The sequence below is a fragment of the Pseudopipra pipra genome, chromosome 10, assembly GCF_036250125.1.
Source record: "Pseudopipra pipra isolate bDixPip1 chromosome 10, bDixPip1.hap1, whole genome shotgun sequence".
Classification (NCBI taxonomy): Eukaryota; Metazoa; Chordata; class Aves; order Passeriformes; family Pipridae; genus Pseudopipra; species Pseudopipra pipra.
In genome coordinates this window covers 25,486,474-25,501,150 of record NC_087558.1, presented here as the reverse complement: position 1 = coordinate 25,501,150, position 14,677 = coordinate 25,486,474, and the positions used below count along the sequence as shown (strand labels likewise).

At 45.1% G+C, this 14,677-nt stretch overlaps 1 protein-coding gene across 1 annotated transcript in view; it reads left to right on the top strand.

Annotated features, from left to right (window-relative positions):
* The window catches only part of GPC1 (glypican 1), a 204,962-nt gene that overhangs the window by 95,206 nt on the left and 95,079 nt on the right, over nucleotides 1-14,677 (top strand). The window contains exon 2 of the mRNA XM_064666976.1: nucleotides 6,559-6,717. Coding sequence (XP_064523046.1) covers nucleotides 6,559-6,717 — 159 coding nt within the window. The remainder of the gene's footprint in view (nucleotides 1-6,558; nucleotides 6,718-14,677) is intronic.

Sequence of the window (14,677 nt, the reverse complement as noted above, 5' to 3'; positions counted from 1 at the left end):
AGTTTGCTGTTTTTATCACTGATGTGGAGCGTAGTGCTTGTTTTCTTTATCTGGAACAAAAACATTAGTTCATCTCAGATAGCACAAGCTATTTGATCAGCCCTCAGATGGTAAGGCATTATAAAAGCTGCTGACATGGGACAAATTCAAACCTGTGGTGTGCAGCTTGAAAAGCCTTCATGCCCTTGTTATCAGTCCCCTGAGATACCCAGCGGCCAAGAGAGATAGGAGTTGATTATGCTAGCCAAATCCCTCTCATCTTACTGAGGCCGGGAGGCAGTAAGGATGTGCATGGGATCATGGGTGTGGATGCAGGAGGTGAGACAGTGCCTGCCTCTTCCCCACAGTTCTGCACATGTCTGAGCTGTGACACTGCTCTGTTCTGGCCTTGGGCAGGGTGAGATTGACCTGGGTCTTGCCACTTAGCACTGAGGTCCATGAGTGGTTCCTTCAGGGCATGGTGAAGCAGACAGCTTCTTTCTGGCTCTCCTCTCGCTCCTGCTGAATTAGCTCCAAGTCCAGCACATCTGAGACATCCCGAGTTCATGGCAGGGCTGGTTCCCGGCTACACCCTACCCACCTCTGCTTCTCATCCTGAGAGTGCTTCTGTGTATGGAAGTGCAGGAAAATCAGGACTTCACATGAGCACAGCCCTTCCTCATGACATACTCTGCCCCTGGTCTCTGGGCCAGCCCACAGCCCTGCCCCACCATGCAGATCCTCAACTTGTGTTATCGCCAAGACCAGGGAGAACACAGTCCAGTGCATTTGGATCACAATGTAAATGTTTGCTGTACAATATTTGATATTCAGGCCTGCCATGACTTCCTTGGCATTGTGTGCAAACCAAAGCCAAAAATGACAATACTCTTAATACATAATCATAAAATAGAAGATATCGTATTTTGCTGACAGCTGATTGCAGATCAAAGAAATAGGCTGCACAGCTAACATCTGCCTTTGCAATATGGCAAAATAACTGATTTGCTCTCTCCTTAATAGAGCAGTCTGGTCAGTTTGATGTTAGCAGCTACTACAGGAGACCACCTGCATGCCCGGACACCTTACATGAGTATTACAGGGCATAGGTATTTGGAAGCAGCTTTCCAGCTGATGTTTCTCAGTGCATCTAGAATGAAAATGGCATGAAGAGCTCTTCCTAGGATGGTCAGTCAGGACTGTCTCCTAGACTGAATATTTTTTGGGTATGCCTGTTTCCTCTTAGGAGTTATCTGACTGGGATTCAAGGTAGCACTGCGGTATTAGTGCTGGCTGTGCTGTCAATTACTTATCAGCACGTGCTAAATCGTGGTTTTTTTACAGATATATATTTCAATAGAGATAGGGACGGGAACATCTGAAGCAGGAAAAGCTGGAAGGCATAAGGAAGGGGATTTACTTTCACTGTGCTACCTCTTGGAAAGGTATTTTTAACATCTGTACCACCTCCAGGCTCATTTTGCATCAGCTGCAGACATTCTGACATGGTTAAAAAAAAAAAAAGAGGAATAGGAAGAAAACCCATGGTCTAAATTATGCTGGTTAGTCCTCAGTTCCCAGCTGTGATGCTCATTAGCCTAGGTGGGATTTAGGTGTGAAGAGGGAGAGGCCAACAGACGGTAGTGCCTACAAGGGACAGTAGGAGAGGAGTGGAGCTCCTCAGCTGCCAGGTGCTCTCAGGCTAATTGGCTGCACTTGGCCAGGGACTGTGTCCTGGTGTCCCTGCCATACCTGGTAGGGGCATCTCAGCAGTGTGGCACTTCCACAAGCCTGATTACCTGAGACATGTTCACCCAGAAACCCTCAAAGAGGGAGTTTGGGCGGGAGCTGTCCTGGCATCTGGGGCTGAACTGAGGCTAGGAGCATGAGGTGAGTTGTTGGAGCAGTTTGGAGAGTGAGTGGGAGGAGGGTTACAAATATGAGGGAAGAATTATGACGGATTTATCACAGCCTGAAATAAATTAACCTCTGGGAGGAATGATTTTGTAATAATTTGCATTTAGATACTCTGACACATCCAAATAACCCCAAACCTTCTGCAAACATTGTAATTAATTCAATCTCCAACATCCTGTGAGAGGGATAGAAATAGCACTATTTACATGGTTAAAGGAACCAAGGACTCTTCTCTCAGTATTGCATTTCACGCCCCTGGGACTGCCCTTCTGTCTTGTTTTCGTGGCTATGGAGCCTCGTGGTGGGGTGAAATGCAGGAGCAGTGAACATCTGGAGCGCTTTTCTGAACACAATGAGCTGAGATCCTGCTACTCTGGTATGTTCTACCACACAGCCCATGTCAGGTAGGCCCAGGGATGAGGGGAGCCCACGTGGGCCGGGGTAGCGGGGCCAGAGCACACAGGGGAAGAAGCAGGGAGCTTGAGCCCTGTCTCACCAGCTCATGGTAGTGGTGGCTGCAGGCAGGGCTATTCCCTCTGCAGGGACCCTGCCATGTAACGGCCTGGCTCCATCCCCAAGTGGGAAGTGGTCAAGTGATTTAACATTCAGCACTCTCAAGTGCAGTAATGAATTTGATAGCCCAAATGATCTGCTAACCCAGCCAGCTGAGAGGATATTTGAAGGACAATCCAAGCCCATAGCCAGGCAATGTGATATTTTCTCATCCTCAATCTCCTGCCTATTCCTTTCCACTCCAGGGCAGTTAATCATAAATGAGGTATTTGTTTGATGCTGTTTTCATGCATGCTTTACCCTGTTTCTGTTTCCAAGGGACCATGAAGTCGGTGGGTTACATCCCACCCCAGCTTCAGCAGCCTTTGCAGCAGAGCTGGCTTTTCCAGGGAGACCCATATTGAACCACACATTGTGACTGTCAAAAGCTTGGGCAAGCTGTTAGTTTTTGGAAAGGAAATCGAGCATCTCAAAGTGCATCCTCTTTTACTTACAAATGTGTCTTAAATCCAGAGTGCTTAGGGCAGCTGGTGTTAGCTGAGCCATCAAGTGCACCTTGTGCACCTCCATGTTCCACTGCCAGACCTGCTCAGCTGCGAGGTTGCAAGTCAAGGGCTGGGGAGAGATGGTTGGTTTTCAGTTACAGACCCATGGGGTGGTGTAAATCTCTTTGGGCCTGACACAGAGTTGGCCAGAGTTGCTGGGACTGTATCCATTATCTTCAAGGAGATTTGAGCAGCCATCTCTTTGCTGTCAGTTTGGCTTCTGCTGTGCCCGCTTGCTTTCTGTAAAGCTCTTCCAGGGCCTGGGAGCATGAGCTCTCCAGCAAGTGGTGAACAACAGGCCAGTTGTATACAGGTAGAATTTCCGTGACGCACCAGCAAAGAGAGAACACACACTGTATCCTCGTAAAACACCTCTGACTCTCCATAGGTTTTTACAGATAGTCTCCTGCCAAGGAAACCCAGAGATATTTATAGTGCAGCTTCAGCAGTGATATAATGGCAAGTTGGCAAACAAAAGCACTTTGAAATATAAGGAGAAAAAAAAATATGGTCTGTAGTGCATTTATTTTGGAGTCAATAGAAAAAGGTTAAATAATAATAGTGAATGTTTCCAGGGTGGGTCAGGTTAAAAAGCACAGAAAGCAAAGCATGTTCACAGTGCTATAGGACTGTTCTGTGTGCGCAGAGTTTGAATTACAGAGCAAAGAAAAACTTTGCTTCCCACTGAGATAGAGTGAAGCGGTGCTGAGTACCACACAAACACCTGCAGAAAGCTAAGATAAATGCTACTTCAAAAGGGATTGAACCGCTCTGAGTGGTTGAAAAAATTCTATATTCAATTCACAAAGTTAATTGTGCAAAATTAAGTGATTTTAGCTACAGATGTGACTTTTCTCTTGCTTTCTGCCCTTTTTTTCCCTGTCCCTTTCCCCTCGGTCCCGCAGTGCTGGCTGGCTGGCGGTGACTCGAGACTCTGCTCACACAGCAAGGTGTTGGGCTGGTGCCATCCTGCTGAAACACGCTCTGCCTTGTCTAGGGTGGAAGCGCAGGGGGTTCTGTCTGGGCGTGTCACATTTTAATTAACTCCTCCCACTGCTGCTGCTCCTCAGTATCCATCAGGGAGCTCAGGCAAAGCACAGGGCTCTGCCTCACTGTCCTCTCCTCCTGGGGGCAATCCCCACACATTCCCCCTTCCTTGGTTTCTAAGCCTGTGCAGGGAATGCGCCTGACAGGCAGCTTTGATGAACATGTCACTGTCTCCTTTGTGGGGATGTTCATGTTTGCTCTTCCAGTTTCAAGCAGGAGACCTGCTGGCTGCAGGCCAGGAGATGGGAGATTCTCCAAGTTCCCACTGCTTTGTTTCAGTTTCCCAAAAGAGGGTATCTGTAAAGAGCTGTCTGAGGCTTCAGCCCTGGTGGCTAATGGTGCACAGAGGAATGGTAGGAGTGCTCATACCCTTGGGTTCTATTGAAAGCAAGGGCTCTACACAGGACCCGGACCTCAACAGCAAAATTCACCAGCGACTGAGGTGGTAAAGGCACTTTTGGGAACCATTGGGATCCCTTGGGATCCACTTCCTTGTTGATCGGCTTCTCAAAGAGGCACTGAAAAGGCCTCTCTCTCTCCTGAAGGCCTCATGGAACGGAGGCATCCTACATAAAACTGCTGTCCACAAAACTCCTGTCCTTGCCAGAAATCCTGTGGCAGCAGAAATTGGATGGAAAGGGCTGTACAAGAAGAAAGTTTTTAATTTGCTGTGACAGGAATCAAAGGCTTGTCTTGTCAGAAAATTACAGCTCCCTTTTCCTGCCTGTCTGTCACACGTCAGCAGGCCTCACGCTGCAGAGATAAACGCAGCTTTACAGAAAGGAGCCCAGGGAATGATTTGGAACAATCTAGTTCATGAGGGAAGGAGAGGCTTAGGCAAGCACTGGAACAGAACTTGCATTTGGTATGGCAGGCACTGAGCCACATGATGTTTATTTTTGACTCTTATATTTGAGTTTTTATATGGAAGCAAGTTGCTGCTTTTACTGTTGCTCTAGTGGTGTGGTGCCTGGGCACTTGTGGGGACAGGGAGTGGGTCCCATGGGAGATGGCAGCCCATGGAACACACTGCCCCCAACACTCCTCTCAGATGGAAGCACAACACAAGGCTTATGACAACAGTTATTCTCCTGCAAAAGCTGGTGAGCAGCAATTCCAAGACAGGAAGACTGCTCTGGGGGTGCAGATGCCCACAATAACCCGTTTTCCAAGGGCAGGCTCACACCATGCCCTGCAGAGGTTGCTCCAGGGCTCGTCTGTGACGAGGGATCCAAGGGCCAGCAAAATGCAAACTCATCCTGAATGGCTTCTGCCTAAAATACATCAACTATAGAGCACTCCTGTCAGAATTGCTCCTAGGCTGCTGATGACATGGCTTTCACAAAGGTAGGACGCATGCCCAGTTTCAGAGACCCTTTACCATCCATTTGCTAAGGACTTTATGCTGGAAATACCTAAGGGCTTTAATGGGAAACTATTCAGCATCTGAAGCTGTAGAGACACTTAGATAAAACGTGATTTTTAAGATATTTAGGCTCATCTATGACATTAAGACAGCAGTCTTGTAGAAGTGCCAGCAAAATCATTGGCAATACCAATCAAATTATATTAAGCATGGTAACTACTTGGTAATTAGTTTGTCTCAATGCATGCTTGGAACAAGGGGATTTTTATTATTAAAAAAAAAAATGTTTGATTTTATTCAAATGAATTATTGTTGCTGGGTAAGGAGAAATGTAGGGTGTGTTTGCAGGTGGATATGTCTTTGTAAGGACTCATAAGAACTTTAGCAATTGTTTTTACAATGTCGCTGACTCTGCCTATGCCAATGCTTGCTTCTTCACAGTAAAAAAATTGCAAAAGGCTGGAGGAACTCCATACCGGGGAATTTTTCAATTTGGCTGCCGAGTCCTCTTACCTTTTCTGTCCTTCCTATAGCAAAGGGTATATTCAGTGATTGTCATAGCAACCTTTTTTGGGGTGGTGTCGTCTCTTTCTGGGAGATAAACTTTTCATTGAAAATTTCAATTTGTGTGGAGGGGAATTAGTCACCCAAATTCCTGGCTTTCAGCATGTCTCTGTCTTTTGAAAACTTCTCATTAGTCTCACCTCTCTGGTTATGGAAATGCCTTCCCAGGATAGGTTTGGGAGGGCAGGGAGCACTTTGGAGTTGGGTGTTTTTCCTTGACAAAGCAGTTTCAAACAGCTGTTCTAATATACATGTTAAGTCTAATGGGGACAGCTAGTATGTCATTTAATCAGACTTCCATGTTTTCTAGGATTCTAGGCAGAGCTGGATTCTAGGACAGACTTTGAGCAGGAGACACATATATTTCCCTTCTCCTTGCCCCTTGTATGAATTTTCTCTCCTTTGCTTTTCCTTCCCTCACAGTCAGCAGTGAGAAAATTTGTGCCTGCATTGACACCAACCACTATATTAAAGCAGGATAACTCAAATAAGAGGGTAAATTTGACACAAAAACCTGATGCAGATCCAGATTACCAGGCAGCTGGATATTTTTAAGCTGATATTGTCTGAAGTGAAATCCTTCCTGTTCCAGACCTGGCCATTAAACTACATTTTCTCTCATTTTAGGGGAGCACCTGCGAATCTGCCCACAAGGCTATACCTGCTGCACCAGTGAGATGGAGGAGAACTTTGCAAACAAAAGCCGAAGTGAATTTGAAGCCATGATGAAAGAGGCTGGTCGCTCTGTCCAGGCAACACTCACAGCACAGCACAGGAGCTTTGACAGTAAGTAAAAACTGCTCAGGATCCAGTCACTGCTTAGTTTTCCAAGCACTGTTTGAGTTAGGAGTTTGTGTTTGACATGCTTTTCTCTGTGTCTTGCTCTATGTCTCTCTGTGTGAAGTGTTGACCTTCAATAGGAATTGTGCCTCTTGGCAGTGTTTTTGTAAGACCAAGCCATTTTGAGAACTCCATTTCAGAGCAGCCACTGAAGGAGGCTTGCAGGCCAAGGTGTACCTTGGCACCGAGACAGCTTTTACAAGCACAGTGTAATCGGGTCCTACCACAGCAGTGTAACATTTAAGGCAATGATGTAAAAGCTGGCACTGTATCCTGAGGTGTAAGTTGGACAATATGGTAAAGGTGTCTGGATAGCTCTCAGTAGGTGGGGAAACATGGATTTTTCCTGTCTTTTCCGTGTGGATTGCAAATGAAAAGGAGGCTAGTTCACATTAGGTGCTTATAGCTGTCAGCTTCATACGAACACCAGACAATGTTGTAGAGTAGGGAAGGTCTTGGAGACTGTGATGCATGAGATGTTGTGGACAAACATTCTCTCCAAAGTGTAGTATCCCTCCCAACGTGCTAAGCAAAGGCTAAGGATGGCTCTCTTATTTTATTGTTCCCTCAGGAATGCATTTTGCAGTACACTGTGAGCCTCGAGGTCTGAAGGCCACTGGAAATAAATGGTTTACTGGCAAAATTGAGATGACCTATAATTCAGAAACTGTGCCCATTATCAGATTTTGAAGAAGGTCAGACATTTAGAATCACGGTCCTCCTAACTTTATCAACAGTCATCATATGGAGTTATCATGAAAAGAATAGGAGTTGGGGAAAGAAGCTGTAATAGCCAGAAAGGTGGAACTGGAAATTCAAGCAGTAAATAATAGATCTAAAGAAATAAGCCTGACCTTCAGGGAGCTGATAACCAAGATGAAGTGCTTGTACACTAAATAGAAAGAAAAGGTAGTGCATCTCTGCAAAAGGTATTGTGACTGTGTGGCCAAGGTTGACCAGAGCAAAGACATTCTTTTATAAGCTCAAAATTAATTGATTTTCACCTGCCTTAAAAGGTGATAATCAGGATTTTTCAAAGAGACTTACAATGCTGATTGCTTAGACTGGTGCCTGAATGGGACCTGACATAGCTGCTGCTGAGCTCACTCACTGACCTCTGGAATCCAGACCTTCGCAGGGGTTAATGCAGAACATCCTCCAGCCTTGGCACCTTCTCCCTCTGCTGCCTATTGCAGCACTGGCTGGTATATCTGCTCTTTATTTTTGCCACAGACACTCAATAGAACATAGTTCTACATCTGTCATATAAGAGAGTGCAAAACTTGATGGAGCTTTGAGGATTATATTGACGGGCAGAAATTGCCTAGTGAAGAACTGGTGTAGTCTGAGTGTGATGTTTCGCTGGATTAATAATAACAAAAGCAATAAGAATAATACTAAGCAAAACCAAGCATATGAAAGGGGGATGCTTGTGTTGAGCTGCCAGTTAGAGCTGTAAGGGCATTCCTTTGTTTTTATTCCTCAAGCATTTTACAAAAATAGAGCTTTATTTCAGTGGTGCATACCCAAGTTTCTTTCAAGGATCAAACGATGTAAGTGTTCAACAAGCCAAGTATTATTTTAACAGACCATAATGCACAAATCATTGGTGTTTTGCAGTGGGAATAACCTCACTTGAGCCCACAAGGCCGGGAAGATGTCTCCTGCTCCCATTATACCTTTTAGTTTGCTTAACTATCCTTGCAATCAATATAAAGTTCATAATTTATGCAAAATATGATTAAAAAAAAATCATCATATTGTGTCTCAGTTTCAAGCATGGCTTTACCTGTAAGTAGAAGTAGTATTTTTTCTTTAGCTCCTGCATAAATGGTGTAAAATTGAGGGAGTTCTGGTGTCTATTGCCATTGCCATTCCAGGGCAATGGAATCACCTCATCTCCTGAAACAATGCCATGGAAAGCCCCCTAGCTTCCAGTAAATGTTATTAATCTCACAGTTAACAAGACTTTTTGCAGGTATTGCTGTTTAGAGCTGTTCAATAAAGGAGTTTTTTAATGTCAGATTGATGATTTCTAGTCTTGCTGGCACCAGATGCCTGGGTGTGCTGGATTTCCTTAGTAGCAGCTTAGAGTACAGGTTTTAGGGTTGCAGAGGTATCAATGCACAGCTTGTCTTCACATTAGTGATTTTGTTTGGTATTAAGAGGATGGGGAGAGGCTCCATTGGATAGGTATGTCCTACCCTTTCTCATAGTATTTGCAGCCTGGAGATTAGATTATTCATGTATTCTCTGCTAGCAGGTGTGGCACATTGAACTTTAGGCCTGGAGCTGTCTTATTTTTGGATTCATCACAACAAATCTTGCTTCTGTAATCTCTCTGCTGATCGTGGCAATAGTCTCTACTTGTAAATTGCCCTGAAGCTCCAGATAGAAAATAACAAGGCTACAGTAATCTGCCTCTGAAGTCATGTTCTCCATTCAACATTTTGCTTTAGAGAATAATTCATCCTTGCAGGCTGTGGTCTGTAAAGCCTTAAATTGTCAGAGTGCCTCTGCTCTGAACTACAGCTTTGTCCCATTGCAAGGAATTAGTCTGTTGTTTCGGTCTCATTGACTGCTTTGGGGGCAAACACTGTGGCCAAGAGAGGAGTGTCCTTTATCTCATACCAAGTATTTTTAGCGAAAATACACGTGTGAAATACAGATGGCATGTGATAGGTATGGCCATCGATTCAAAGTGAGGTATGTGGAATGGGATCCTACAATCTGAGTGCTCTCTCTGCACAACAGAGGACACATGCCTTCTGGGGTGCCCTTCCTCCAGGATCTACCAGGGCTAAATTTAAAGTCTAACAGGCTACAATATTGCTTACCTGCTTACTTGTGTATTTGGGGTTTTTTTTTATATTACTGTAGTTAGCAGGATTTGAGGACATCCATTTTAAGCTACACATGTGGTGATCAGCTTGATCTTAACCTTTCACCTGCAAAGGTAGCATTTTGCTCTACAACTGATTGGTTTTAATTTAAAAAAGAAAAGAAAGAACCAAAAGCAGAGACCATGAGTGATGGGAGCATATGCTTTTGATAAGTCAGTGCTAGGGAGGACGTTGAGGTCAGAGTAGCGGTATTTCATTAGCAGGACTATAGGCATAAATTCTGTGTTAATTCTGATGTCTCAGAGGGCTCTTGATCAGGAAGGGAGGGGGATGTAGTTACCTGGGAGCAGTCTGTAGCAGGGACCTGCTAGAGGCTTCTGGGTTGGTTTTGGTTGGCATTTATTTGCCTGGAAAATTGTACATACCCCATACTTTAAAAGAAAAATGTGAATAATAAGAAGGAAAACAAGATTGGGAGTCTAGGAGGGAGCTGAGAGACAGTCTCTGTTGAGACTGATACTAAAATATTGTTTTAAAGATGTTCCCTACATTAATTGCAGGATGTGCTTCTTTTCCAACTGGTGTCATGTCAGTGGACAGGAAATTTTTGGTATCTGTTACTGTGAAGTTAAACACTTTGACAAGGAGCTCTGTCCAAGGATTTGTTCAGGACATGGATGCAAGCTGCCTGTGCCCCCTCTGCTGGCTGCAGAACAGCCTCTAGCCAGAACAGGGCTCTTGAATTGTGCTGAGAGCAAGTTATAAACATTGCACAGGTTTGGGGGAGATTCCTTGGGAAAATGAGCTTTGTTTTACATATCACACAGCTGTATGTCAGTGTTGCACAAAGTCACGAGACTTTGGAACTCGTGCCCTTTCCCATGAAACTTGTACCTCCATAATCTGTTGCAGAGATGAGCCTGGAAAAAAACTTCTGGACTGTGTGGGAGAGCCTGGGTAAGTGATTTGTGATGGCTGGTCAGAGCAGTCATGTTCCGAGGCTGTGCAGCCTGGGATGGCAGCAGGAGCTGGGGCTGCCTGGCTGGCAGAGAGAAATGGTGCTTGGAGTGACAGTGAGGGGCTGCAAGCAGCAAGGAACAAGGCTGTTTTTCTAATCTTGGTGAAAGCTCACTTGTTGAGTGTCTAATCCTTGTCTGTCTCTCTCTTTTCTCCCTTTTTCCTCACTTAAATAACTTTTTAATAATACCGCAATGTTGTGCCAATCTTTCCTTTTGGTGCACTTAGCAAGCAGTCCCTGTGTGACTGCTGACCTTTAGCTGAGAGCCAGGAAATCTGTCCTTTCAGAATTGGTTCATGTTTTCAGGAAATATCAACAAGCTGAACCAAAAACCTTGGCTTTTAGTCCACACTGCACAGTCTAAAAATGATATGTAGCTCTCATAAATTCTGTGTTTTTTAAGATGTGGCAATTAAATGCAGATTAAAAATTATGTGGTTTATAGCTGGCTGCTCACTGGAAAGCTGATGTCATGTAAAAGCTTTCATAATGTCCAGTGTTGGTAGCTGGAAACTGCATATGCTGAAACACAGACCATGCAGATAATTAACAGTATTTGAGAGTTAGTTTCAGACAGTTACATATTTCTTATGAAGATGAATCATTGTTTTAAATGTTACAAGGTAGGGAATGTCCTAGAAGCTGTTACACACTGATAGTTAAAATTTTAGAAATTTCTAAAGGTCCCTCGTTTAAAGTTCAACCAAATGTGTCCTTGTCAGAGGTTGCAGCCCCTAGAAGGACTGTGTGAGAGAAAGACATATATACATATTTTTATTTACATCCACATATACTGTGGATGCTTAGGGAAGCTGATCAGGAGGTTGTGGAGTAAGCCCAGCAGGCAGAGCTCTGTCCTACACTGATGACTTTAAACCTGGACTACAAAATCCAGACCTGAATCTAAATTTTTCAGGTATTTCCTTAGTTTCATGATGATAACATGAACCAAGCCCTGCTGATCTGCAATTTTAGGGTATCTGAATTTGGTGGTCCATGGACCAAAAGATGTGTTCTGAGAAATGTGGGACTTCACTGTGCACCAAATGATTGACAGAAACCCAAAGCATTGGTTATCTGGGCCACAGAGGCTGCAGTGCCTGTGTCCCCAAATGTGTTGCCCCAACACCACTGCTCCTCACTTCCAGTGTCCTGCTGCACTACTCTCGGCTGTGAGTGTTTCTCGGGGGCATGGTTTGGGTTTGGTAAGGTGCTGTCTAAAAGATGCTGTTTATGTAGAAACAGGAAAGAAGGGACTGATTGTACCTCAAAATATGGAAATGCTGTGTTTAGAAATTAATTCCTTTGTTTCAGAGGTTGTATAAGGGAGCAGTTCTGGAGTCAGCAGTGTTGCTCCAGCAGTCCCAGCTTGCTCTCCATGAGCTGGCTGCTTCCTGCTGTCCCTGGCATCGGCACTGGCCGCTCCCTGGGGCCAAGCGTTTGAGTTCGGACCTCAAATGTATTGCTTTTCATCCAGAAACCCCTAATTAGCCAGGAGCACTCTTTTTTGTGGTTACTCCCCACACTGGAGTTCTGCCCTTGAAATTGTGGTGTGTAGCCTCAGTTGGTGGCCTTGGCCACGGGCTCAGCGCTGTGGGAGAGCACTGACCTCTGGCACATCTTCAGGCAGATGGGAGGCACCAGGGGGTTCCAGCACCCCATGGGGCAGCAGGCTCAGCTGCCCCTCTGGGTATAGGACATCAGGATGATTTACATGGCTCACCTGATGTTTGCCTTTCCAAACATCAGTCTTGCATTGGCCTTCTGCTGTCTCCTAACCGAACATCTACTATGAAACAGTGCCTGTGCACTGGGCGTTTTTTCCAAATGGATAAACGGCCCTAGAACACTTCAGTCCCGAAACAAATAGCTAGTAGGGTCAGGGAGACTGAGGTAGAGGGGGGAATTAAGGGCAGGAAGATATTTGAGAAAAGCAGGAAGCTTTGTGATCTTTTTTCCTAGTGAGATGACAAAGGAACAGGAGACAAAGAAACATGGGAGCCAATTGCTTTTGTTAACTGAATGTTCATCACCTGCACTGCATTTCTCTGACAGGCCAGAGATAACCTTTTTGGCAAAACTGCACTACTTGAAGCACCATTAGTTGTTTTGTCCCCCTCATGCGCAGCACTTGGGCAGAATCATTCAGAAGCAGCCCATTTGTCCCACAGCTTTACCTCTGGGATGCATTATCAAAAGTACTTACAAAAGAGGCCATCAAAGATGATTCCTTTGGCTCCCATGGACTTCCTTCCCTTAGGGTTGGTTTGGGGGTAATATAGACAGAGAGAGAGAACCTCCTTGAACCTGAAATGTAAAAACAAAGTCAAGGACAGAGAAACAAAGAAGATGGGTTCCCTTGGAGACCTCCATAGGAGGAAGGCAGCAAGCACCCATGCTTGCTTTATTTCTTGTTTCTCATGAGGAAGCACCTTAAGAAAACCCCAGCACGAGGCAGGATTGATGCTATTTGGGCTGTGTGGCACCCCCCCCCCCCCACCACAATCATGGTCTGAAGAAAGAAGGTGCTTTCATGTGTGGTGCTGAGCATCTGGTTTGGTATTTATGGGTTCCTGGAATGGGGTGTGGTGTCTGCTGAGGCGCATTCCTGGGCTTAGCAAGATTAATCCTGACAGGTAGCTGCCTCAGGGAAGCAAACACTTAGGCTCACCTGTAACAGTTCCAGCACCTGGAGTTTTCTCTTCCCTTACAGCCACTTCTCTTCACATTTAATCTGCCAGTCTCTGCTCTGTGCTGCAGGGTATATTGCAATGTACATGCAGCGCTTTGCTTAACAGATGCCATAGGCATGATATTCTCTTTTTGTTTCAAAGAAAGAACAAAACATTGCAGTGGCTGTGATGGGAGCAGTGCACTGGGGTGCCTCCTGCAAGGGCCTGCACACCTCAAGAGACAAGCTGCTTCATCCCTGCAGAAGTCAGATTAGGTAAAAAAGGTACATCAGGCATCTCACTTTCAGCAGCTGTCACCATGTTTTGTCACACACTCAAGAAAAGCTGCCTCTGAGTGCTCAGAGAACAGTGAAATGTGCATCTGCTTGGGGACATAAAAGAAAGCACCTGCTCTTCCAAGATATGGGATGACACGAGCATATTTTCTAAGAAATTAGTGATGTCCAGATAGTCATTTTAGAAGAAAGTGTTGGCAGAGTTTATTTTAACATTCAGGACACTTTGCATGAATCTCTTTGAAAATGTCTGATTTCATGGAGTAAGCAGCCAAACTTTTATCAGAAGCACTGGCTGCTGCCTTCAGTGGCTGCAAAGCCTCATCCCCAGGTGGCTGGATGGAGGTCAGAGGAGAGAATGGGAGAGGAACAGCTGAGGTTTTTCTGCATGGCTCTGCAGAAGAGCCTATGTCTTGAACCACCTTATGCTCAGCCATCTTCCAGCTGGTTTACTGGTTTCCACATGAAGCAGTTTTCACCCTTAAGCTCTCTGATGCTCAGTGTTTTTCCTAAGAGGAAAATGCTAGGATTTCCTGGGCTGCTCTTATTGCAAAGAAATGTAGGTGCCCTGAATCAGCTCTTGAGGTGGTAATTTCCCCTCAGCTTGGTGTTTGCCAAGAACCCCATCTCTGTTCCAAGCCAGGTGCTGTGGTAATTTGGGAGCCTTAAGGGCTCCAGCAGCAAGGTGCTGTCCCTGCTTACAGATCAGCATACACAATGAGCTGGAAAATACGCTACTGAAATATGTGGCGTGTCCGGACATAGGAGCTTGGGTTATTTTGAGTACTGTAATATTTCTGTTCTCGTTTAGCTGATAGAAGTACTTTGTTCTCTCTCACCAGAAATGCTCACAGCAAACTGTTGATTCTCCTTTATTAGTTATTGGCATTGAAGTAGCACATCCATGGGGCCAAGAAGCTTCTTCTTCCTGTAATGCACTGCAGGGCATCCTGGCTGTCTGAGCTGGACCTGTGATCCAAGGACTTTGTTTGAAAACAAAAATAAACAATCAGACAAAAACCCGGTTTGGAGGAGTGGACTGTGGAGGGAAAAGATGAGTGGAAGATCATACAATAT